Source organism: Nothoprocta perdicaria, unplaced genomic scaffold, assembly GCF_003342845.1.
Source record: "Nothoprocta perdicaria isolate Ctin4 unplaced genomic scaffold, notPer1 scaffold_173, whole genome shotgun sequence".
NCBI lineage: Eukaryota > Metazoa > Chordata > Aves > Tinamiformes > Tinamidae > Nothoprocta > Nothoprocta perdicaria.
In genome coordinates, this window is record NW_020454905.1 from 1188506 (window position 1) to 1214067 (window position 25562).

Consider the following 25562-nt stretch of genomic DNA (forward strand, 5'->3'; position numbering starts at 1 on the left):
TCTGTTTTGCTATGTTAAGACTCATTTCCCTTTATAGCTTTTTTTCTGTATCCTGATTCTGTTTTCTTAGATGCAGACACTGCCTTGTCTGTTCTTTTCAACCTCTGAAAGAGAGCAAAAAAAGACAAAAGCGTTGGAGAGAAACGACAGCCAAGGTGATGCACGGTGCCCCTGTAGCAGAGCACRTGCAGGAACAAGTTGTGCTGGAAGCAGGACAGCCAGCAGTGGCTGTGGCACTCGGCAGGGTCCCTGGTGGGTGGGAAAGATGCAGAATTACACGGTTTAGCTATCAAAGACCATCATCATCTCTCCTGACGTTCCATATAGTATGAGTTATGAAGTCTGTGGTTCCTAATGCTACCAGCTTGTCATGTTGGCTGCATATCAGTTTCCATATATACATATATAGGTATATAGTGTGTGTGTGTATATATATGTATAAAGTCTATCACAAATTAATCTGGCATTAAGGCATTTTGCTATTTTACTTCTTCCTAATGGAGCAGACAATGCGTCTATAATACTGCTACCCGGCACCCTGTTTAGCCTTTCCTCCATAGCAAATGCATGCGATAAAAATAGTCCATTTGCAACAGCTTTTCTCCTTTCTCCTTAGATGTGTAAAGCAAGTAGAAATATGATAAGCGTGTGATCCCAGCTCACACCCATGCTCATTTTATTTTCGCTTAGCAGAGTGGGTCTGCAAGTGCTTCTGGCCGTGGTGCTGAGCCTGTTTCATCCTCAGTGAGCGGGTATGGGTTGTTCACTGGCCTGGCTTCCCTCTGGGGCAGCACTTTGCATTCGGCATCGTCTCCCTGCCCACTGGAGCCTTCTGACCTGTGGCTTTGGGACTCCTCCTGAGATGTGCAGCTCACTCGGCAGCTGTGTCTTGTAACGCCTGTGCCCATCTAAACTTAAGGAAAATTCTGCTAATCAGTTTCCCTGAGGTCTCCTTAAATTCAGTCCTCTCAAAGTCCTCAAAGCTAAATTGCATGATGTGCAGCCCAAGTTGCGCCAACTCTTTTATTATTATTGTTATTATTATTTAACTTATTTTTAAGGCTTATTTTTATTATAATGCTATTTACAGACACCAAACCAGTGACACAAAATGGGTCAAAACTATTTCTCACTGAAAGCACAGCAAAGTTCAGATGAAATCAGTGCAGAAACTCTCATTCATTAAAAAAAAGGAGTAATTCCTTGCCCTGTGCTTTAACACATGCTTGTTATCAGATGCTTGGGGGCAGTTGGGGCCCTGTTTTGTCTTGTCTTTGTACAGACTTCTAAGGGAAGAAAAGCTGAAGGGATTTTCACAGTCTTTTTTATTCAGGATCAACCTTCAAAGGAAGTTGTTTCTCAAGACAGTGACAATTKTAATACCTGAAACAGTGTATTAATGTGTAAGGTAAGATTCTAAGGACTATGATAGCTTGCTTTCTTCTCACTGTGACCACATGCTGAAATTTCAGTGTATTTTACAGTAATGGTTAATTCACTTTCCTGTTCCCTGACAACAACAACAAAAAAGTAATCCTTCAGAAGCTTAGAAAAAAATCTTAATATTGTATTTTGCAGTAATCTCTTTTGAAGACAAAGAATTACAAATGACATTTCAAACTCCCAGTGACCTCAGTGGCAATTTCCAACACTAAAAGAAGCTAACTTCCTATTTATTTCTTTAACTGCCATTTTTAATGCACTGATTAAACAGTAAATGGATAAATGATGAGATTTTCATAATACAAGTACACCTCACCTCGGTATAGGTGAGGCACAGCACAATTGTCTAGATATGTTGAAAGCAAATCCCGAGAARCACTACCAAGCTGAGCACACTCAAGTCCCCATGCATTGTTTTAACTGGCTCCATGTATAGGAAGGAAAGCAGAATAGATCTTCGAAGACTGCTTCAGTGGGAGATGAAGAACCTAAAGAATATTCAAAAAAAGCAAATTAAAACATCACATGTGATAATAAGACTAGTCAGCTCTCCTACAGATCTTCTGTTGTTGTGAGTGGTGCTTTTTATTATTCACCAGCACCAGCCCYCCAACAGCATTTTAATGAAATTTCCATGGTTTACTGGCTCCCAGTACATTATTTTTTATCCCCAAATTTCATATTCACAAATATTTATGAATCATGTTAATTACAAGTTGACTTACTCTTGATAACTGGATGTCGCTCTCTGCATTTCTGTTCTTTGCACTCTGATGTAGGAATTTAAAGCTGCAAAGTCAGTCATATACAGAGAAAGGTGTTCAAATGCTGCCCCTTRTAGTGATTTAGTACAGTTAAAATATAGTTATTTTATGTAGCAGATGATCTTAGTATATTTGGCACAAGACGAATCCTTGTGTTTCTGACGATTCTGATTCTGATCATGATCTACCTGAATTCTTTTTTTTGAAATTTAAAAAGTTGTATATATATTTACATTTTTTTCCTTAGCATATAAAGAACTGAATCAGCTTGGAKATAAGTGAGGAGAGGATCAAATACATCCTCAATATTAGTTGTATGTCTTTGCATGATCTTAGGGATGCTAAGTAATGATTTGCTCAGAGGTTTGCCTAAATTGGTTTGGTTGGTACTCACCAGCAGTGCTTTTAGAAAATTGTAGAATACTTTACAGCAAAAGGCGAACAGTGTGGCGTTTAATAGATGAACCTGTTTGTGAACCTCAAGCTTCCTCTGCACAAAAATTGACTTTGAAAAACAACCCTCTTGTAATCTGTTGAAAGAGTTTATTTTATGCCAAATTATCATGTAAACACTTTTTCGTAAATTTTGTTCCATATTTGCATTGCTGAAGATGGGATTTGATGCATCAAGGCTGAAATTTTTGATATTTGCATTAGTAAGAACCTGGCAATGAATCGGATTGGCAGCACTTATCTGTCAAGCAAAATTTTTAGATATGAGGCACTTTCTTGGATAATTGAAGAATTCAAGTTTGGTAGAATCCCAAAGTAGAAATTCTTCATCTGGAGTACAGTAGTAAGGATCTGACCTGAAATGAGGGTTACTTGATTGGATGCAAATGATATGCACAAGATGCACTGAAGTAATAAGACAGGAGTTTGCAGTTTGCAAGATGAATGACATAGCTTTATGTTCAGTCACAATTATATTACTATTTCTGCTTCAGTTGGTGGTTTTCTAGCATTTTTTTTTTAAGTTCATCTTTTAAATTTGATAGTTATTTTCAGATAGGATTTCAATGTGATTTTCTGGGGAATGTCATATCTCTTAAGTCAGTGTAAATAACCAAAAAATTTAATACAACAATGATTATGTTACTTGTGGAAGGCTGGTTAGAAATAAAGTAGGGTAATCTTGCTGAAATGGAAACTGAAATGTATTTAATATATATTTATTTTCCTGAGTATCTAGCTAAACCTTGGAAACCCTAATTCAAACTTAATCTGCAAAAATCAGCAGAGGGGTTTCCATGTGCTGAGTGGGTCTTTGCCAGCTGGCATTACTCTCCGGTATTAATGCTTTGGATTTTAGAAGCACAAACAAACTGTTCAGCTGCAGGGTGCCTCAGCTAAGTGTCTGCTCCATGAAACGGCAGTGAGGAGCAGAGGCTAAGTACAGAGCCCAGCATTAATCTGGTCCCCAAACTGCTCCTGCAATTAATGTTGGATGAACAGCTGATACTTCTGCTGAAATGAGTGTGAGTTTTGAAGTCCTTGCGAATCAGTAATAGGATACAGCTTTATATTCCTTCTAATCATTAAATGTGAAAATGTTTTAAATAATTTATATCTGTCATAAGTCCTTTAGCCTGCTACCACTATTCCTTTAATAACCTGCTTTGGAAACAACAGCAGCTCAGCCCTGCAAATCCTGCAACTTTACTCACACAAATAGTCTTGTTACGGTCATGGGGTCATTCGGATGAAAAGGATTGCGTGATTTGGCCTCAGGTCTTTCCATGCAACATTAGCATTTTGCAATCAGAAAAACTGGCTTCTGGATGTGTTATAAAAGTTTGCGTTTGTTTAATGCAGGTAGACATTTTTCCTTTGGGAAATTGTCATAGTTATTTTGCTGAACTCCTTGATCTTTTCTTTTCATAGAAGGTTAGTGCAACATGTGAAAACAGCACTTGCCAGATTAGACCTGCATGAGGGGGTCTTACAAACAGAAAAAATGCCAAGAGCATAATGTTTTCACCGCTAACAAAGATTTGCTTCTCTACCCTCTGATTTGTGTATTTTGTGTGTTGAATCTAGTGAATATAATATTTTTTAAAAGAAAAARCAATCGTATCATTACTCAGGGACACAGGTTTTCATTGGTTTTGTTGTTACTGTTATTATGAAAACATGGAGTACTTATCATAGACCTTAAAGACTTTAAAAAGTAATAATTTATGTTCTTTTGTGAGTTACCAATGCTGTTAAGTCTATGTCTCCCATTACATTTTCCATACAAGTCACTGCACAAGGTTGTGTGAAGCAAACAATCTTTTAACCTGCTTTTATTTCTTATTGTGATTATAATAGAGGAAAGACCATGACCTGAAATGACCCCTATTTTTCAGACCATATCACAAAGTCGCTCTTATTACTTAATACAGAAGGAAGAGAAAGGGCTAATAGTTGGCAACAGAGCATAAAGAATAATATAGTAGAAAAAACTAAGCCATAGTTAAAACGACCAAAGAAAGAGTTTTCATGCAGGTAAGAGATAAGATTAGATAAACACCTTGGAGGGAAGGACTTTGTAGTCCCATTCCTGCTAGTCAAAACCACATTGTGACTGTGACTTCTTGCTTCTTGAGTGCGATTAATGCTTCTTGATGCTCTTGAGGATAAATATTTAATTTACCTAGTGGAAAAAATCAAATGTATCTATAACCATAAGAATAGGAGGCAATTAGTAATGCTAACTTCTTTGTGGAGTCTCTAAGGCTGCTCTTTTTGGGGGAGCGGGAAGTATGTAGCTGGTCCCATGAGCTTTGCACCATGGTGGAAGAGCAAACGTCAAGGTCAACGTCTCCCCTTGCTTTCCAGGTCCATGGGGGCGATGCATGGGAGACGAGTGTGGCCCGGGCGGCATGCAGACGCGAGCGGTGTGGTGCGCCCACGCGGAGGGCTGGACAACGCTGCCCACGAACTGCAAGCAGGCAGAGAGGCCGGACAACCAGCAGCACTGCTTCCGCGTGTGCGACTGGCACAAGGAGCTCTACGACTGGCAGCTGGGCGCCTGGGGCCACTGCCGGCCCGTGCTGGCCCGGGGCCACGAGGTGCCCGCTGCCGAGTGCCTGCGGGGCGAGGACGGCATCCAGGTGCGGGATGTGACGTGTGTTCAGAAAGCCAACGGCGCCACGGCCCAGGACGCCATCTGCGAGTACTTCGAGCCAAAGCCGCGGCAGGAGCAGGCGTGCCTCATCCCGTGCCGGCAGGACTGCGTGGTGGCCGAGTTCGCGCCGTGGTCCGAGTGCTCCAAGAGCTGCGGCGGCGGCCTGCAGCACCGCGCGCGCCACGTCGTGGCCCCGCCGCGCTTTGGCGGCTCCGCCTGCCCCAACCTCACCGAGTTCCAGGTGTGCCACTCCGGGCCCTGTACTGCCGAGGAGAGYGTCTACAGCCTGAGCGTGGGGCCCTGGAGCGCCTGCTCGCTGCCCCACGCGCGAAACGTCCGCCAAGCAAGGAAGCGYGGGAAGAGCAAGGACAGGGAGAAGGACAGAGAAAAGGCCGTGCGGGACCCCGAGGCTCGGGAGCTGATTAAGAAGAAGAGGAACCGAAACAGGCAGAACAGGCAGGAGAACAAATACTGGGACATACAAATTGGCTACCAGACCAGGCAGGTTACCTGTACTCACAGAAACGGGAAAACTGCTGCTCTGAGGTAATCACTGTTTATTCGTTTGTATGTCCTTATATGTCTCTATTTAGGTAAGATATGCAGAATTGCACACTGGTGTGCTTTGCACAGGCCCTAATCTCCATGTAGCACATGCACCATCTCCAGTTGGGATGCCTGTCCTTGCGATGCACACTGGCCCCACATTGGTGAGCCAAGCAGAAGAGAAGGGTGCTCTATGGAACCACATAGTCTCCTTAGCCTTTATCTGAGTGGTTTTCCTTCAAAAGCTGAGTGTTATTTATTGATAAYGTCTCTCAATAGGTCCTCTCTTTCCGCAGTTTAGGCAAGTCTTGATTTCACAAGTCACACATGTTTGGAGTAAGTAATGCCTCTGCTTCTGTTTTTAAGGTTTGAGGCATGACCAGTAACAGGAAGTTGAGATAGTTTTGGCAGACGACAAGCACAGGAAACAGGATAGGCTATTTTACGCTGAAGTTTTTGTTTTACCAATTAAAAATTCTATCACAGACCTCTAATTGATTTGACTGTACCTGTGAGAAATAGTTTTTCAAGTATGGTAAATGGGTCTTTTGAGTATATTTAAACACAAAAGTTCAAGTAAATAATTAAAAAGCTTCATTTCTCYGTGCCTAAACACCAGTCTAACTATAGGACTCACCTCTCCAAATACAGTAAGTCGTGAAGTTACTTCTGAATTGCTTATCATCATCTGCTTATGTCCCAAAGTGAAGAGTGCTTCATTTACCCAATCTACAAACAGACTGAGGAAAAAACTGAACAAACCAAAAAAAAAAAAAAAAAAAAAAATGGGGAGCAACTAATTAAGCAGCAGTTCTTTTCAAGCTGAACATGTCAAGCTGTGTGCCAAAGGCTAGTGTCATGTTGGGATGTGTACAAACAGGAGTTGTATATATAAAGAATCCATATATTCTTCCAGGCTACTCATCTGTGGTTGTGGGTCAGTGGGGACATGGTGGCTTTGGGCAAAAGAGAGTGAACCAGTCAGAGACGATCCAGCAAGAAAGCAGGAGAATGATAAGAGGTCCCTGGCTGCAGGAAAACCTGAGCGGATTGGATTATTAATTGATAGGAGGGGTGTCTGAGAGATGTAGCCTGGCTTTGGGTGCATAAAATCCTRACACAAGGAAGAGCTGTTCTCTGTGTACTATGAGTATAGGAAGAGAATGAGGGACCTAATTGCAGAGCTGCATCAGGTTAGGTTTCATGGTAAAGCTCTGGAAAAGGCTGCCTAGGAAGTTGGTGGAGCTTCCGTTTTTGAGGGCTTGTAAGGTCAGTTTGGAAATGCATCTGCTGGAACAAAAGAGGTAACCCATTGCCACCGAAGGGTGACACAAAATGGCTGGCTCTGTAGCCTTCTGGTGGCCTTATAGCTATGGTTTTCTGCAGGTTTAAGGCCTTGACTCCTCCTTGGTTAGTTGTCCCCAGAAAGATTTACAAAATTAGCTTGGACAGGCAGCCCCAAGTTTTGTCTGTCCCTGAGTGCTGGTACAGGTGAGATTTCCTGTGCCCTTTCCTATTACAGCCTCTCATCAGGCAGCCTGGCATGTGCACCATGTCACGAACATCATGAACCCTCAAGTAGATGGAGCAGTTTATTAAATATACCTGTAGTAATATAATATACCTGTAAATATACCTGTAAATATAATTGACAGGTGATACTGTATTATCTCGTTATCTTTACACTCTTGAATTATCTTAATTTCCCCATATGTACCTCATATATGCACATTTTAGCCTATAGAATAAGAGCTCTAGGGAAGAGGATGAAACTCTGTTGCCTGAGGCAGTGAAACAATAGATTATACGATGTAGGAGTCATTCTTCACAGGACAGAGAATGGTGCAAATGATGTAATGGATATTTTCATGTCTAATGAATATAATTTTATGTGGTAAATGCACAAAGGATTTCTAAAATAATAGTATCCCCATAAAGTTCAATACAGAATCTTTTTTTCCAATTGCATTGCTTCTTGTGAAAACAAGAAACTGAGATTTTATGACTCATGTGAGAAATTCTAGCAATGATACCTTGGCTTTTACAGACCTATCTATCTGTCATCTGTATATCCATCTGTTTTCTTTATGCTGCACTCTTCATTTTGCAGACAAATGCCTTATTCTATGATTKCTGTTCCAGAATATCAAGCAATAAAATTATTTTTTTTTTCTACCCAGGTTGTCAATGCAGCCTGCTCAAACGATTTTATAATCTGTGTCTTAGAGTAACTGTGTTACTAAATAATATAGACAAGCAAGGTGACTGGGAACCTGCCATGCTCATGTGAAATGCTCTTCAGCTTGAATAGCCCATTTTCTGTGAGTTTTGGCTTTAGCAATCAGAAACAATCAGCCCCCTGGTGCATGAGTGAAAGAAGAAGAAAAACCCTCAGGCGAGTAATATTTTTGCAGAGCTAGCAAAATTGGTATGGTATAAAACGGGTTAGAAATAACAAGTTTCAGAGGAGTGCTCCAGAGAAAACGATTCTGTAAAGCTGTCAGCAAAACTTCAAAATGGCAAATTCTCTAGACGCATCACAACACCGAGCATGGTAAAGAGAAGTGGAACAAGAAAATCAAAGCGTAATTTATATACTTTATTGCAAAGTGAACAATACATAGTCTCCTGTGAAGGATGAATATTGGATTCTGTCCTGCTCATTCTGCAATAATGTACATGTTACATGGTCTATATTTTCTAGCAGTTTCCTTTAGACTGCCATTTGGGTGCTCTGAAAGTATTTTAAAAATTAGAAATAAAGCTATAAATTCTGTTGAGGAAGAGAGAATTCTGTAATTAAAGCAGACCTTAAAATGACTGTATGGAATAGCTAACAAAACCTGGGCAGCATTACTGCTAGGAGGGGGCAATACAGATCCTGTTACTGTTTTCTGGCTTCCTGGTGCAAGAGATTGCACACTGAACTGCTGCTTCAAAACGTCTAAGTATAGAAAAGCGTAATGTTCAAGTACTAAGAAATTTTGAAGTTCACTGACAAAAATTTCCCTTTAGCTGTTGGTCTATACACACGGCGAAGGGGCTAAAACTGTTAAAGGTCTGYTGACTCAAATGGCTGCAAACAGGACTGTATTTAAAGCACTTCTGCAGTTATAACTAGATGATAAGAAAACATATATATCCCCAGAAATTTCTGCACCATTTCTTCTCTCACTTTYTATCATCTGGGCGCAGATTGTTCACCTTAAGCTGGGACCACATGGCCCCTGCCTAGGGTGAGGGGAAAATAGAAGAGGGAAAGTAACAAATGATCCTGGACTACTGTTTGGTTGCTGCCCTTGGCATCACCTTTGTGGAGCAGACCTAATTGTGAAGCTCAAAGTTAATGATTACTCAAGACTGAGAACTGAAGAAATCACAGTAAAATTTTATTTGTAGACAGGTCTTGTATTTCATTACTGAGAAATCACATTGCACAAGAACAATAGTGGAGCTTAGTGACGGCAAAGAAAAACATCCAACCAAGATGTAAAAAACATCAATCAGTTCCTGGGCAACTTGTTTGTCCTTGCTTAGAAGTAGCCTTAGGAGAGTCTGTTTTCTTCTCTGAGCAAAAGGGATGCAAACATACTGCTTTCCTAAAATTTTTCATTGCCCTTTTAGAATTTCCATGAATTTGAAAGTCAGAACCATCCTGTAGATTTTTACTATGATTTTTGTGGAGACAGTGGTTTGTGTGGATATGCATAATGTTATTCACTGGGCGTTCTTTTCTCTTCTAAGTACCTGCTTCATCATTTTATCGAGGCTGCTGTTTTGACACTGGCTTGTCACTATTGCTGTACATTTGACACACCATGCCAAAATCCAGATTTAAGATGGAAAAGAGCATGCACTGCTCTGAATAATTGAAACACTACCAATGAGCCATTTCTTTCTCCACACCATATTTTAACACTTTTCATATACTGGATGGTTATATTTTTGTGAAAATGGCATTCATATATTTCTGAGCATAGCGTCAAAACCAGGCATGATTCTTGAGCTTGTTTTTGTTCGAATTAGATCTTATTTAGCAAAATGTAATAGATATATAGTGATGGTCCAGCCACATGTTCTGGCTATCAGTTTATGAATTCTAATTTTCTACCCTTCATTTAATGGGAGATAAAGATACTCAGTGGCGAATGGAACGAGATTTTGAACTCTCTATCAAAGGTTCTTCTGCACAACACTTCTACGCCTCATCATCAGAGGCAGCTGTCTATGAACTGCCTAAGCTGAAGATGCCTAAGCAAAAAAATACTGCCTGGAAAACCAATCAAGCAATATTTTTAGTTCTTTATATTGGTTCTAGGTCTATGAGATACTCTAGTAAGTAGTCACATAAGTAACAAATTAGAATGTGGGGTTTTTTTTGAGGGTTATTTTCTTCTTTCTCTTATATTGGTGCTCAGTGCAGACTTGGAACATAGCGTACTCCCTTGCTTCATAAAAGTCATAGTACAGCAGGTGAGCTGAGCATCCTTCATGCAGGAGTTGCCTCATGAGGAGCAGGGTCTGCCCAGGGAGGGAARCGGCACCGTCCTGCTTCCTGTGCAGGTCTCCTGGAGCAGCATTGCTGGGTGCTAGGAATAAATAGGGCCCTAGGAATAAATACCTTCATGAATCTACCTGTTATTTAAGATCAAAATAAATACTAATTAATGCTACAGAGGGAGTAAGAATTGGACAAAATATTCCCACAAGCACAGAGAGATCCTCCCCCTACAAAAAATAAAGAAGTTTTAATAAGTCATATATGTAGCCTATTGTGTGATAATTTTTGAATGAGTGCAGCTAGTTATAACACTGGATGTGCATACAGGTGAGAGTATCGTTGGGCTGTGCAAGCTACAACCTCTCCCTAAAAACTGCTTTGSTTTCTTCATGGAGACTCATGATGTCTACAACAGTACTGCAGCAGCTACTGTTGCTATTTATTTRGATGCAGTGCAACTTTATGTTGCTTTGGCCATATTAGTCAATGTGTTTTTCCTTGACACAGTAGTTGTAATCTGTGTTTTCTTCAGTTGTGTAGAAAGAGTTTTCAAAACTGTTTTGGGTGGGCATCTTTGTTGGCAGATTCAATTAAAATTGTTGAAGGATCATGGGAAAGTGGTCTTGTGAGAAGCACTTATCTGGACAGTACTTGAATTGTAAATGAATCAGAGAGTCCTCTTTGTTTCTGTGACTATAACAGCCCATTATACTGTGAGGTACTAAAGGTTTCTTAGAACAATATACAATATGGCCAATAATAAACAGTGCAGCTGTGGGAAAAATGAATCAGGACTGTGTCATAGGGAGGCTCATTACACTTGCCACTAGGAAAAACACGGACATGCTTTCACAAACTTCTTTAAAAGGACAACTGTGTACCAGCTGAAAACTGAAACTCTTGAGGGTGACTAGACTTTACACATTGCATTTTACATCTTCACAGTAAATGGTAGCTCTGTTGGGAAGATTTTGACTCTGGATTGAAATCAATTTTCTACTGCTTGTCCTATCTAACATATTAAACACAACTGCTCATTAAACACAGCTACTTTTTTTTCTTTTTTTTTATTTGTTTAATTTTGTTTGTGAGAAAAGAAACCAGATTTTCTTTATACTGAATTGAAGAAATTGAATTGAAGAGAATATCACTTCATTCTGGTTCAAATTTCAACTGTACCTTTCTCCAGGAATGAYAGAGAATTAATTTGATTGGGTTATCCTACAGGTTAATTGATCCAACAGACTTTATGGTCTCTTTGAAGAGAACACTGCATAGAAAATATAATAGCTTGTTGTAACACATTGGGAYTTAGTGCTCTTTTCTTGACTCTGTAAGTTAACTCCAAAATCCCTCYTACAGAATGTCTTTTATGGCTCCATAGTAATCAGATGAAGAATGAGGAGGAGACATTTAACCATYGACATTGAGATTTGAATTTGATCCTCAATAACACAAAGTACTCTCTGAACTCAGTATGAATATTGATGGTTTTCCTCACTGTTCCTGGTGACCAACATAATTCAAGGACGCCTTCAAAAACCGCCCCAGTGGTCACCCCACTTTGGAAGACCTTTAGACCAGTATGTTCCTGTGGGGTAGTTCTTCCACAGGGCATGAGGATCCAGGCTAGGAGTCTGTAGCTGGATTTCCCAGTGGTGTAAGCATGCACTTTTCCAGGACATGACACTAATGTATTTTTTTACCCCTTCACCATGAGATGACAGTTACAGGAAGTAAATGCAGTTTAGGGAAGTATTTCTAAAACTGTCTCATTTCTTTAAGCAGTCTATTGCATGTTTAGGAAATCTGAGAAAAGCAAGAAATTCTTTTATTTAAATCCCTGCTTCAGTTGCCTTATTTTTTTAAGTATTCTTTGGGAGTTGGATGCATCTTCTTTCCTGGTTCTAGGCTATCTTCCAAGGACCTATTTTTACATATATCTGTATCTGTATTTACACACACACACACACACATCCTGGGGGGTATATGTGTGTGTGTGTCAATATATGTATAAACATAATATCTCCACTCAGGAATCAAACATGTACCTTCTGATTCTTTGGCAAAAGCTTCTTCTAGCTTTGGTTTGCCCTTCATTCAAGAAGGCAACCTCTCTGAATCTGCCTCCTTACGTRTGCACATGTGTGTGTATGTGAGTGCATAGTCTGGTTTTCAGTTGCTAAACTAATATCAAGTCTTGTGTTCTCTGAGCAGTTTTTCACAGCTCCAAGTCTTCTTTCTGCAGAAAATGTTTAATCAAATGAGCTTCTATATCAAAATAGTTTTTGTCTTGTGGCTGGTGGAAATGACAGAAGAGCATTTTGCTAATGGTGTTTAGTCATACAGCATTTCATGAGCTCGACCAGAATTCAAGACAGACTCTTATGGTTTCTTTTGCCACAAAGGATACCAAGTAAGAGGTTGCTGATGCTATGCAGGCCACACAGGGCTGGAACTACAGCATCTGTAGGTGATTAAATTATCCTGCTCTGAGGAAGTCTGSTCTTTATTTTTTTTATCTGCCAAATGATCTTTGCTTTTCTTCCATATTATTTAGAGGAAAACACTTTAGAAAGAATTAAAGGAGTCTGAATTTCTCATTAGCATGTTCATTGTACTTTGATCTAAAGCCTCTAGAAGCAGCTACCTTTTCTACTTGCTAAATTGCTGAGCTATCTTCTATTTGGTATAGTATTATAATACTCACTCTTGATTTTGACCAAGTCTCCTCCACTTSTCTCAAGTTATTAGCTGATTCATTCCATCTTGGGTATATAATATATGATTGCATTATGCTGTTAGGATTCTGTTTGTTTTGGATTACAAGCAGAGCTTGTGTTCTTTGCTAAAGGAGAAGCAGTTGTCTTTGAAAAGAATGGTCGAAGTCCTGGCCTTGAACTCTTCAGGAGGCAGTTATTCTGGTTTTTAAAAGTTGTAAGCACAAGATTCACTCTCAAATCGAAATTTGTCCTCAAAGAGTATTGATTTACCTCTTGACTAATTTAATTTTATCGARTATTTAAAAACTTGCCTTCCAAAAAAGAGACTGCTTTCAGCTACACAGCTTGTTCATTTGTACACAGGAAGCATGATGCAGTTTGCTCCAGGCTTAAGTTTCAGTCTCTATTTATAAGCTGATAGTCTTAATTACCCCTTAAATTACTTTGCCATCCCTTGAGGGGTTTACTGCCCAAAGCAATATTTATTTTTTATTTATTGCTGTAAGAGTAGACATGAGGCTGCAGAAYGTGAGTGAACACACATTCCTGAGCACACATCTCCCAAAGAGGCTGAGCAGCAATTATGCTCTGTATTTTACCCTGTGAACCAGCACTGCCTTTTTCCTTGGATTTGTTMATCTAATTCATGATTTTGAGATCAAGAATAGTTTGAGTTTTGGCTTTTAGCAACAGGACTCATTCAGGAGTGATATTTTGTTGAGGATCATCTTTTCTCATTCCACTGTATCTACCTGTTTATATACCATAAACTTCAATTTTATGAAATTCCTATACTTGCACTGTGTGTTAAATGGCACTCCCCCAATCTTAGAAGCATAGAATCCTTAAGGTTGGAAGGGACCTCTAGAGGTCATCTAGTCCCACCCCTCTGCACATGCAGGGTCTCCTAGAGCATGTGGCACAGGATGGCGTCCAAATCGGTTTTGAAGATCTGTAGATCTGTTCAGATAATGCTCGCTCTTTCTCAAAGGACTTCTGTTGTTTTCTGCTGTCTAAAACATTTATAGATTAAAAGAAAACATAGCCTTCTTGCTTGACCTTCCTTTTCATAAGCAACAATAGAGATTTTTCTCTATCTGTATAGAGAAAAATATGGTGGATGTAAACTTTGTTTTGGGGATGGAGGGGAGTCATAGAAGCCCTCCCTCTTTTAAATAATCCCAGCTGTTTAGCTGTGAATTTCCTTTCGCAGATTTCACCAGGTAATATATAGCTATTCCCTCTGTCTCAATAGTCATTAACTGTCATGTTTTAACCACTTTGTTATTATAAGATACTTAGATTTTTAGCTTCTGATCTGTTACCTGCCCACTGGCTTTTTCTGCTTCCAGACAATTTTGTACCCAAAGTACAACTTTGAGTAACTAAATCTGAGCCATGAATCCTTTGGAAAGTGCAGTGAAATGCACATAAAATGAAGTTTCACTGAAAATTATTGATGAAGATCAAATCTGGAGCCTTAGGCACTAAAAACACATGGCTATTTTGTGTGACAGAGGGAAATCCCCAGCTTTCACTAAGAAATCAATCTGTGCAGTTGCTCAGATCAAATATTTAAAGCAAGCATGATCAAACTATTCAGCTAGTGTATCACATATGCTGAGCTTTAAAAATAGCACACATGCTTTTYAGAATTAGCATTTTTCTATGATGCAGTATTCATACTAGTTTAATTATGAATGTCTGTTATATATAGTTCTCATCACTGAAGAAAACTATGAGAAAAATCTTCTCTAAGGAAGAAAGTTGGAAAATACTTTGCGGATCTTTTGAGGTGTCAAGAATCAGAAAAGAATTAGAAAATAAAAACTTGAAAAATTTCAAGGGATTTCTGGAACATCAAATTTATTATTCTCAAATCTCTGAAATGGGAGATGTTTAGATGCAACATAAAATTTAGTGCAGCTTAGTTCAGTTTCAGATAATCATATTACCTGAAACAGGGAAAGCTGGTAATGGGCAGAAAGGGTTTGTAATCTACTCTTGAAATATCTTTAGCTCCAGAGAGACTGCAACACTTTCACTATATCTTTTTAAGCAAGGATTTTTAACTAAGGCCTTTCTAGAGAAATGTCTCATACTGAAAGTTTAGAAGCTGTTTCTTGAGACAGTACTCAGAGTTACAGATCTTGAAATCAAGTATGCCAGGTAGCACTTGCTGCATGAGAGAAAACTTGATTTTGGCTTTTGCAACTAATTTCCCAGTTTCTCTAATTTGTCCAAAGAAAAGTCAATGTTGCAAGAAGAAACAGTAGCTAATTTCATCATAGAATCATAGAATACTTAAGGTTGGAAGGGACCTCAGAGGTCATCTAGTCCAATTTAATTTACTTGTCTGACACTTCCTTTGCTAATTGTCACAATCTCTGCCATGTCACAAGTATGATAGTTGGCGTGACAGTAGAGAGATTGTTTGTTGGTGACTTCCAACAGTATCAGTTACTTGCCAGTAATTCCCTGATAAGGTAAGTGGTGTGTGACATTAATAAGCCTAATAAGAAAAAGAAGGGATAATTGACTTTGCCTCTTGTTTTTCCATCCAGTAAAACTTATATACTGGTTACCACAAATGAAGATCTGAATTGTTTTATATTTCATTCAAATTGGATTCATTTTATATGTATCTGTTTGGGGCAGTGGCTGCTTTATCTGTGCTTTATCTGTATGACTTTTCTTCTGTCAAGGAGCATAAATATATAATAAGATCATTAAGACAATAGAATTCTGTTTCAATAGTCTTCAKAAATGCATATGGAAGTAAATAACAATGAACAAGATAAAATGTTCATTCTAATTATATAAACTGTATCTCTAAGTCCTTTTAATAAAAAATAAATTGAGGATGAAATGAACTAGCCCATGGAAYCTTGTCCCACTGACAAAATAACTGTTCCATTGATTCCCATGGGAGAACATATATCCGGATTTTCAAAGCACTTTACGTGCCCCACTTGCAGATTTCAGCATCATGGTATGCAAAATTACAGGGGGACCAAAAGTGGGAAACTTCAGACAATTAGATAATTCAGATGACACTGAGCACTTGATTCTCTTCAAAAACATTTTGTAAGTATCTCTGGTATTGATTTTTCACTTCTTTTTTGTTCCAAGTAGAAGTCATAAGGGAGATCTACCAAAAAAAAAAAAAAAAAAGCCAACAACAAAAAAAAAAACTGTTACAAAAAAAAATTATTCTTTTTACTTCTCCTTTTGAATTAATTGATTATGTTGATAATATCTAATTATAGCAACTTTTTTTTCCAGATAGTTTAATCAAAAGTGCTTTTGCTAGTTCCCAAGATTGAAAGYTTGTAGCCTTGGAACTAAGCAGCATTACAGATATTTGCTGATAAGCTTGGTGCATTGGGCAGCACTTTTCTGTAGAGTTCCTGACGGTCTGTGAGCACGTGCTGAAGAATTTAACATTCTCTTACAGCTTTTGCAAGCAAGACAAGTTGCCAATTACTTTCCAGTCCTGTGTGATCACTAAGGAGTGCCAGGTATCCGAATGGACAGAGTGGACCTCGTGCTCCAAAACTTGTTTTGACCTGACAACCCCTAAGGGGAACCGTACAAGGACACGGACCATCAAGCAGCTTCCCATTGGCAGCGAAAGCGACTGCCCAGAGTTAGAAGAAACGGAGCAGTGCATTTCACAAGGGGACGGAGTGGCACCCTGCATTACGTGAGTTGGTTTCTTGCAGTTCTCCCCGTGCTAAAAAGAATAGTTTAAGTGAGGTGTGTTGGGCTGCGGTTATAATGTCACCCAGATCATTACATTTCTAAGTCACTTAGAAATAATAAGTTTGGGTTTTTTTATCTATTGCGTATTCAGGGCTGTTCTTAAAAGGCTGAAGTCTGCAAACAGTGGCTGTTACCGTGCAATCACTTCCTGCTCTAAATGTGGGAAAAATAACAAACRAATATATCCATGTCAGTGTTAAATTTTTGAAAGAGAACATGTTTGTACAAACATATACAAACAGGCCCATAATAAATCACTTTTATTAATTTGTCAGTAATCTTTATCCTGCATAACATTTCTTCTAGACTTATTGTTTTTCTGAAATACTCTGATTGCAGGCAAAAAGTTGGACATGGGAAAGGGCTGATAAGCATCTGTCTAGCAGCCAGACTTTTTTTTAGTGAGACTCCAATTAAGGAAGAACTAGGCCCTGAATGAAAAATGGGAGAGGCTAAAAGCAGCAGTAAATAAATTAACCCTGTTTAAAGTTTAGGACGAATGACAGCAAGCACTCTGTATACAAGAGATTGCCTTAATCCTTATCAACTAATTGAGATTAATATTGAGTTCCAACTGTGCTTTTTCTTTATCAGACTGAAAAGRGGGTCTGGGGAAATGTCATTTGATGTTAAGCCGTTTTGCATCTGTATGCCTAAATGTAGTACATAATTTTCATTTAAGAGTTGAAATGTCATCTTTCCCCATCTCCAGCCACACTGGGAATCAAATTCACTCGATTTAGCCTTAAGTACTTGTTGGGTAGAGACTGTGACATTTCTAGCAGTTTGTAATCCTGTTTGGGCTTTTAACTTAGAGTCATAGATCTGCTTTCCTGTGCATTCCCTGATTAGAAAGTTCACAGCTTCTCGTCATTCATCAGTACCCAGCAGGGAGGCTTCAGCACTGCAGAGAGGCCATCTTCATCTTGACAGTGAAAAAGGAATCTACTGAAATGTTTTCTGAAATAAAAATTTTAAAAAATGCAATTATTGCTTTGCCTTGATATTAAGGGAAACTTCTGTGTCTCCTGTCAAGGATGAACTAGAGGTTTGGGGAGTTGGGTTGCTTTATTCATTCCTCCTCCTCCTCTTCTAGCTCTTAGTTTCTCAGTGTGCCATTTTTTGATATTTTTGTTTTGTTTCATATGAACTGTCTAGCTCTAAACAGATGCCGAAATTAGTCWTAAAAATTAGCTTTTCTGAACAGAGACCTATATTTCTTTTGGAAGATTTTCTTCCTTCCAATAAAATATTTATATATACAGTATGTTTGAAGAGTTGAACTGGAAAGATGTCCCTAAAAAGTAATCATTTCAAAAGTGAAGTAACAGAAGCAGTGTTTCCACTTGCATGGATTATCAAACTTAATGCATCTTAATGTGCAAGAAATTGTGGGGCTCTGTCCTTTAGAACAAAAGGATAAAGACCATRAGGTGTTTTGACCTGCAAAGCTTAACACTGTGTAACATGATGATTTCTAAAGGCTTTATCTGCCTATTTTGATGCAGGTATGGCTGGAGAACCACAGAGTGGACAGACTGCCGTGTTGATCCTTTGCTTAGCCAGCAGGACAAAAGGCGAGGAAATCAGACAGCGCTGTGCGGAGGCGGCGTCCAAACGCGGGAGGTGTATTGTGTACACGCTAATGAAAATCTCCTCTCCTATTTAAACACCCTCAAGGAAAAAGAAGGTAAATTTGATTCGCTTACAATTGAATAATTAGGATATCGGAGCTCTTCAGCATTCCTGAACTCCTTGACATCCCTTGTGTTCTGTCACAAGTGCCTTGTTTCTTACAGGTCACTCTCAAAAAAGATCTAGTTGAGATCTTGCAGGAGCAGAGATTTCACTCCTCATTCTGCAAATATTGGTTCCTAGCTATGAATTCTTTTTTTTTTTTCCTTAGTACTTCCTGAAAAAATGTTGTCTTACGTGAAAGATGTCCCTCAGTAAAAATAGATGATAAGAATGTGGATCAGAAATCCTAAATTCTATTCCATAATCTACTGCAGTTATTCCTGCATGTCCTTGAGCTGGCTGATGCAATTCTGAGGTTTGACATGCAGGCAAAATATAGAAATTCTGACATATAAATTCAGTACAGAACCATATAAAAATATAATCTTTTTAATTCTCAGGGTTGATATTTTTCTTTGGTAAATTTGGTCAAGTTTTATCTTATGTCATTGTGAGAGTTGACTCTTTAACTGAAGATAATTTCGTGTGTTTGTTTCCCAAACGGAAACACGAAAAAGACTRTTCCTGAAGAACTTCCCTGTAATTGTAGTGCTTGCATAGGCTGTACAACTTCTTAAGAAAAGACAGAAGACTAGTTTATATGAAAAAAATCTTCAATCAGTTTGGAAATGTAGTTACTCTAGAACAGAATTTGAGTATTTTGTTGCTTCTACTACTAGAGAATAATGTAGTACTTTAAATTTAGGAAGAAGAGGGAATTAAGCTAAATACATTTACTTCACTAAGTGTTACATATTGTCTTCTAAAGCTGTATTATGCAATTACTCATCATTACAAAAATAAAAAAAAATACAGCCAGATATTCCAGGAAAAGGGACATCCTTAAATCAGTCATGTGTAGTCAGACATTTGGAAGAAAGCTGGCTCTAATGACTAATTAGGGGGATAAAGGACTCTCAGAKTTAGTGTAGAGGTAGAGTTTATGCAGAATAACCATGTGTTTTGGCATGACTGCCTGGATCAGGGCGCTGTGACTGGTAGGCTCAGTAGGCCCCCCATCTGTGTTTATAACAGAAGAAGTTTTCAAGCTGTTTCACTTAATGCAAATCAGCTTCAGCCCAAGGGCCTTTAGGAAGCTGAGGCTGTAGAACAAAGTTTAGATGCCCCTGCCTTAGAGTAAAGGAGTAAAATTCTCAGCTAAGGAAGAAGTAACAATAAAATCAGGGGCAGCTTACTGTTCAGAATGATGATTAGGATTTTGGTAGCCTGTGAAGTCTTGCTGGCTTAGGCTGGTGTGAAATCTGTCCTTATCAGAATGTGACAGGAATACGCAGAGCCCATCAGGAGGTAATCTCTGTAGGCCCTGGAAAGCTGATTAAAATGTAACTAGTCTTTGGATGCATAAACATGAGAACAATTTCTTTAAGAGCTCAAAGTAGGGGTGAAGTGGATTTCAGTTTGAAAAGCTCTCGGGATGTTTCTGTGCTAGGGAGGAGATTTTAAAATGTGCTTCTTCTTCACCCTTCTTCTGTCTCTGTCCCCTCCCTCATCAGATTCAGTGCAGTGGAAAAGCAACTTAATGTAGCTGTGTCCTTGTAGAAGCAATGAAATCGGTGCCTTTAAAAGCAAAGCGGTAGATAAAAACAGGAATGATTGAGGATGGGACAAAAAGGGTGGCCCATGTACTGTTTCCTMCTGTTCCCACACTGGGAAACACCTTTGTTGCAGTGTGGCTTGCTATTCCTAGTAGGTACTGCTGTCTCAGGAAGGCTGCTTTGAAGACCTCCGTTCTCATGTACTCATGGTGACGTTTCCCTGTTATTTCAGAAAGTCAGTCACAGAGCAAGCCGAAGGCTAGTGCTGCACCTCTGCTATCGATCACTTTTGAAATAACAGGTAGGTAAATTAAGGCCGTTGACTTGGCCTTTTGTTTGAAAGGGTGCGAAGGAGGTGATGTCCCTTTTGGGGGGACCGTGCTGGCTGTATTTGCAATGATAGTGCTAAAACAGCTCACTGAATTTAGGTATTCTCATAAAACTAAGAATTCATTAAGAAATAAAAGATTAATTTGAAAAGTGACAGCCCTGAACATAAGCTGATGGGGCACATGCACCCCCTACCACTGAAGAAGAGCTCATTTTCATCACTATTTAATCAGTTTTAGTAAGTCAGTAGTTCTATCTCCATACTAAGCACTTGGAATTGTTATGCTGAGTTATTTGCTAATCCCAGGTATTTTTGCAGATTTAAAAAATGGAGTTAGGACTCCAGTAGGAATTTGGACTTGTAGTCCAAATGTTTGGCTTTGTATTGTCCATTATATCAGAAGCTATACATGTCAATGTGAGGAAGAAGAGTGTTGGATATAGTAATTAGACAGCAGAAAATCAAGATTGCTGGATGACATTGTCATTCTTCCATTTACATGCCATTGATTAAAGAAAATAGTTCAATCTCTTTTTGCCTATTTGCCTGGTTTAGTCATGAATTTTCTCTCACAGTAAACCTGGGAGGAAGACTGTGTACTCTTTTTCTAACTACCTTTAAAAGTGTTGGTGTAGAATGAGCATGTGAGGAAAGGTCCTTTGTTAATTTATTCCACATCTGCAAACACACTCATTGTCCAGCTAAGCACAAAGGTCCTGCTGGCATACATAGAGTTAGGTGGTTGCTCGGAGGGCCAGGTCTGGAATTACCTACTATCTTTTGATGACACCGCAACTGGTTATAGAAAATCAGGGAAGAACCAACAATCTTTCATTGTTGCTCATGGTGTGTTTTGGGCTCACTTTTTTTCTTTTTTTATTTTTGAGGGAGAACAGAAAAGTCTCTCTCCATTAATTGCTATGAAACTAGAGTAAGTGATGGCGAGAAAGAGGAAGCAAATGGTCTCTTTGTGCCAACTTGGTCGCTTTGTTGGTGATTCCTGGAGGAGAATGGGGAGGTTGAGACCTCAATAAACAGAGCAAATTCTTGAGAGCAGAATAGTCTTTTAGTTCTTTTTTTAAAATGTAACCATTTGGGTTATGAATATCCTTATTTGGATTATGAATATCTTTTTTTTTTTCTTTTTTCCTCCTTTTTGGACTATTTTATGGCATTACTTAGTGACCTATTCAAGCACTGGAGTGCCCCAAAATGTTTCTACTTGTCCATGGYTGTATTCTCAAGATTATTGTTTGCTCTTTTTCAGCAATCTAGTAGTTCTTTCAGAAGAAAAACTCATAGCTTGTTGTTTTTTTGAGGCGGAGGGATAGTGTTTGATTTTTGTGTTGTTTATTTTTTAAAAAAAATCAGTTTGGAGAGGAGATGTTCTAGAAGAGAAGAAAAATAGTCAGCTAAATGGATGATTGGATGACAGAGAGACTGAACCTCATTTTATTTTTTAAGTACTTCAGACACAAAATTCATTCAAAACTGAGTCAACCTTTTTAGATAGACTGAAGAAAAAAGCATAGATTAAAAGACATTCAGTTTTCTTTCCATTTTTTGCCCCAAACTTGGTCAAATTCCACCTGAAGACTGTAGTATTGTGCACAGCCTAACCAGCATGCAGCATCACTGCCAAGGAAATATTAACAATCCTTATTGCCACCACAGAAAATATGAAAATACGTGAATATTAAAATAAAGCAAGGATTTGAACTGTAAATTTATGCATCCAGCATCATCTTCTCTCAAAGCATCTTTGCTAGACAGAGAAACAAAAGAACTAAGCTTGTTAAGCAAGCATCATCTTCTAGCTTGGGAAGCTAGAAGAAATCCATTTAAAGTATCAGGAAAGAGATGTTCACAAGATATCTAGGCAAAGATAAGCTTTCTTATTTTACTGTTAGTTCAAAGAAAGAAAGAATTCTGAGTAATCCAGCGTAAAGTAAACTCTGAGTATTCAATTAGAAAAACAAGACCTAGAACTCTTATGGGATGAATATGTCCAAAAAGCTTGAAATAGCTTTCCTTTCCTTTGAGTCAGCATCACTGACAAAGACAAACACTGTGATAATTCCTGTTATTTTGGCATTTCAGGACAGTTACAAAAATATGCTATTTTATGTTTCCTGACAAAAGACTTTTGTTGTGTTTCTGGATGCCATCCCATGAACTAGTGGGACAGTAAGTGCTTGATCTTAATGGCGTGTTTGAGACCAAGCAAGGTCTTGCAGGTGTGATTGACCTGGAATTTCTATTGTGTCACTTAGTCAATTTCCTGATTAAATAAAGGCTGCAGTCTATGCTTAGCAATTATTTACTGTCTTTCTTTGTTATTAGAAACTATTTGATGCAAATTCAGTTAGAAGCAAATTGCGTTTATTTAGACTCATGTTCTACACAAGTTAAGCGTGTTATGTATTATCACGTGTGCAAAGTTTGCATGTCCAAMTTCGTGCAAAATTAAGTATTCTGACATAAAGCTTAGTTCCAACAGAGCATTATCCCCTCACTGGAATCATTTTTTTTCCTGTATTATTTTGTGTTAAGAGTTTGGTACCTGGAGGCAATAACATTTAATGAGTGATCTGCCACCTTCACACCTTCATTACTCCGAGCAAAATGATGCAAAACTGCCAAAGGAAGTAAAATATGAAACATATTCATAGAGTGATGAGTTTTCACTCCTTGTTTTCTTAAAAAGTTAGAATCAAGTACTTTTTTCTATTGCTAAGAAGACCACCTTAGAAAGCTGGAATAGAAAGAAACATGCATATATATAAGTGACTGTACTTTAACAGCYTAAGGTTTACTTTAACATTGTATCTGGGATTACATCCTTACTTAATTTAAGTAGCGGTCTTCTGAATATATATAGTCAGTGAGATCTTTCATCACAAGAGTTTGTTTTTACTGATAGCAAGAATTCATGAGGTAAATTTGTTGCAAAAAAAGTTCTGATGGAGTAGGATGATAGTGATTTAAGTTTAGGAATTGCATGTTTCTTCAACTGACCAAATAGGAAGAACATAGCCAATTTCTCCATGTGTTCTAGTAGTTATTTCCTGCTTAGCTTAATATCTTGTAAAGTCCAGTATTATGAAAGAGGATTAAAATCTTGCTTGTAATGAATTTTTGCTGCATTTGCTTTGGAGTTCTTTCACTTAATCTGGCATTTTACAGCATTGCCCTGTTATTTGTGGAATCTGGAAATTCAAGAGTGAAGTGACCTTCTATTTGATGTGGAAGAAGCAGGGTGATGTTGGTCTGTTATGGCCCTTACATTATACTTAAAGAACAGAAGAATCTGTATTTGCACAATTCCTTGATGTTTAGTCATAGTTTAATGAAAAATCAATTATTTTGTACAAGGCTTAAATTATTTTTAAAATATTGTGCATAGGTAGGTATATAAAACTTCTTTTGAAATGAAGCTGCTCTTGCACAAATCTACTGAGTGTACTGAAGGTCTTTAGAGTATAAGAAAACTGAAATTCTGTCATCGTTTTAACCATATTTCAGTTTGTAGCTTAAAAAATAACCCTTTAAATATTCATTAGCTAGGCTTTTGAAGTTTTTTTTTGCAGTATTATATAGAAGCAAAGGGATTTATACAGCTTTTTGTTCCSTTTTTTTCAGTGAAGACATAGTAAGACAGCAGGACATTGATTTACACGAAGAGCAATGTGAACAAATGTTGTAGTAACATACTGTATTTATGAAATGAAAGGACTAAGTCCTACAGGGTGCTGCAGTATCTACAGTCTTCCTGAATCCACCTAATCGGATTTGGCTCTGTTCGTTCGGAGAGTTAACTGACTTCTGTTTCATTTTTTTCAAGACAGGAATTTTCCCCTTACTTCATCAGATTAAAAGGATGAGATAGCAGCCTTTCTGAATGAAGGACAGTTGTGCTGACCCAGAGCAGAGGGTCATGCAATCCTGAGAAACGTGTTGTCCTTGTTTCTGCAGCTTCTCGGCCTGTGGACCGCAAGCTGTGCACAGGACCTCTGCCCAGCACCAGCCAGCTGTGCCACATCCCCTGCCCCATCGAGTGCGAGACCTCGGCGTGGTCAGCCTGGGGACCATGTACCTATGAAAGCTGTGAGGACACGCAGGCTAAGAAGGGTAGGTAGAAGTTTAGAGATGTTTTTGAGTGGTTATTTAAGATTCCTACATCACTAGGCACTGCTGACTATGCAGTGTGCTAATCTTTGTACCAAGAAAGCTCTATCCAATACCTGTAAGTAACTTGAGAGTATTCAGGTAAGCAGTAAATTATTCATTACTTCTTCATCAAAGCTGGCAAAGCATAGACTATTTTCTGAGCCGTCAAGGGCAAATTGGGCAGTTATAGGTCAATTCCAATTTTAGATCTTTCTTTCAAATCAAAAAAGGTCAGTTTGCAAATATCTTCAGATCATGGTTCTGATCCTGTCTCAGAAGAATAGAAGAAGCCTCTGAGGTGGATAGTGTCCACATCACCTAAAGTGATGTGATAGTTTTAAGAATTCACCAGTACACCATAAACTGTTAATAAGCTACACTGTTTCACTGATGACATATGCACTAGTTTCTATTTTCACATGTTTTGTGGCATATTCCTATGCAGAACATATTGTAACAATCTGACATCAAAATGACAAGGCAAGAATAAAGTGACAAGGACCACATGTAAGAAGCCTGCAGGTTTCTGTCCACGAATGAGAAAAACTGGCCTAGTCATTGCTGTAGTGTCATTCTCTGACACTAGTTGAAAATCCTGATGTGGTTCCTTGATTGAAAATGCTCATAGGAAAGAGCAGCCACATATGTCCACTTCAAGGACCAGCTGTAATTATCAGGTTAGTTCAGCTTCTTTTTCCTGGTATTCTGGTATCTGCAATTCAGTCTGTGCAGCACTAGCAGAGGCTTTATGATGCTGTCACAGTTATGTGACTCAACCTTGATCAAGTTTCTTCTAAGTACAGTGGCCAGGTAACATGTTATTTCTGTAGCTGTTATTGAAAGATTTGCTGCATTTTCAGGGGTAATTTGTGTTTGTGAGATCCATTTGAACACTTGCCTAAGGGAAATTTATT

General features: G+C 38.6%; 1 protein-coding gene across 1 annotated transcript in view; it reads left to right on the forward strand.

Moving 5' to 3' along the window:
* Window positions 1–25562, forward strand: part of THSD7A (thrombospondin type 1 domain containing 7A) — a 199692-nt gene that overhangs the window by 83236 nt on the left and 90894 nt on the right. Inside the window, exons 4-8 of the mRNA XM_026036254.1 lie at window positions 5031–5865; window positions 16547–16795; window positions 18363–18544; window positions 20380–20448; window positions 24454–24609. Of these exons, the coding sequence (XP_025892039.1) occupies window positions 5031–5865; window positions 16547–16795; window positions 18363–18544; window positions 20380–20448; window positions 24454–24609 (1491 nt within the window). The remainder of the gene's footprint in view (window positions 1–5030; window positions 5866–16546; window positions 16796–18362; window positions 18545–20379; window positions 20449–24453; window positions 24610–25562) is intronic.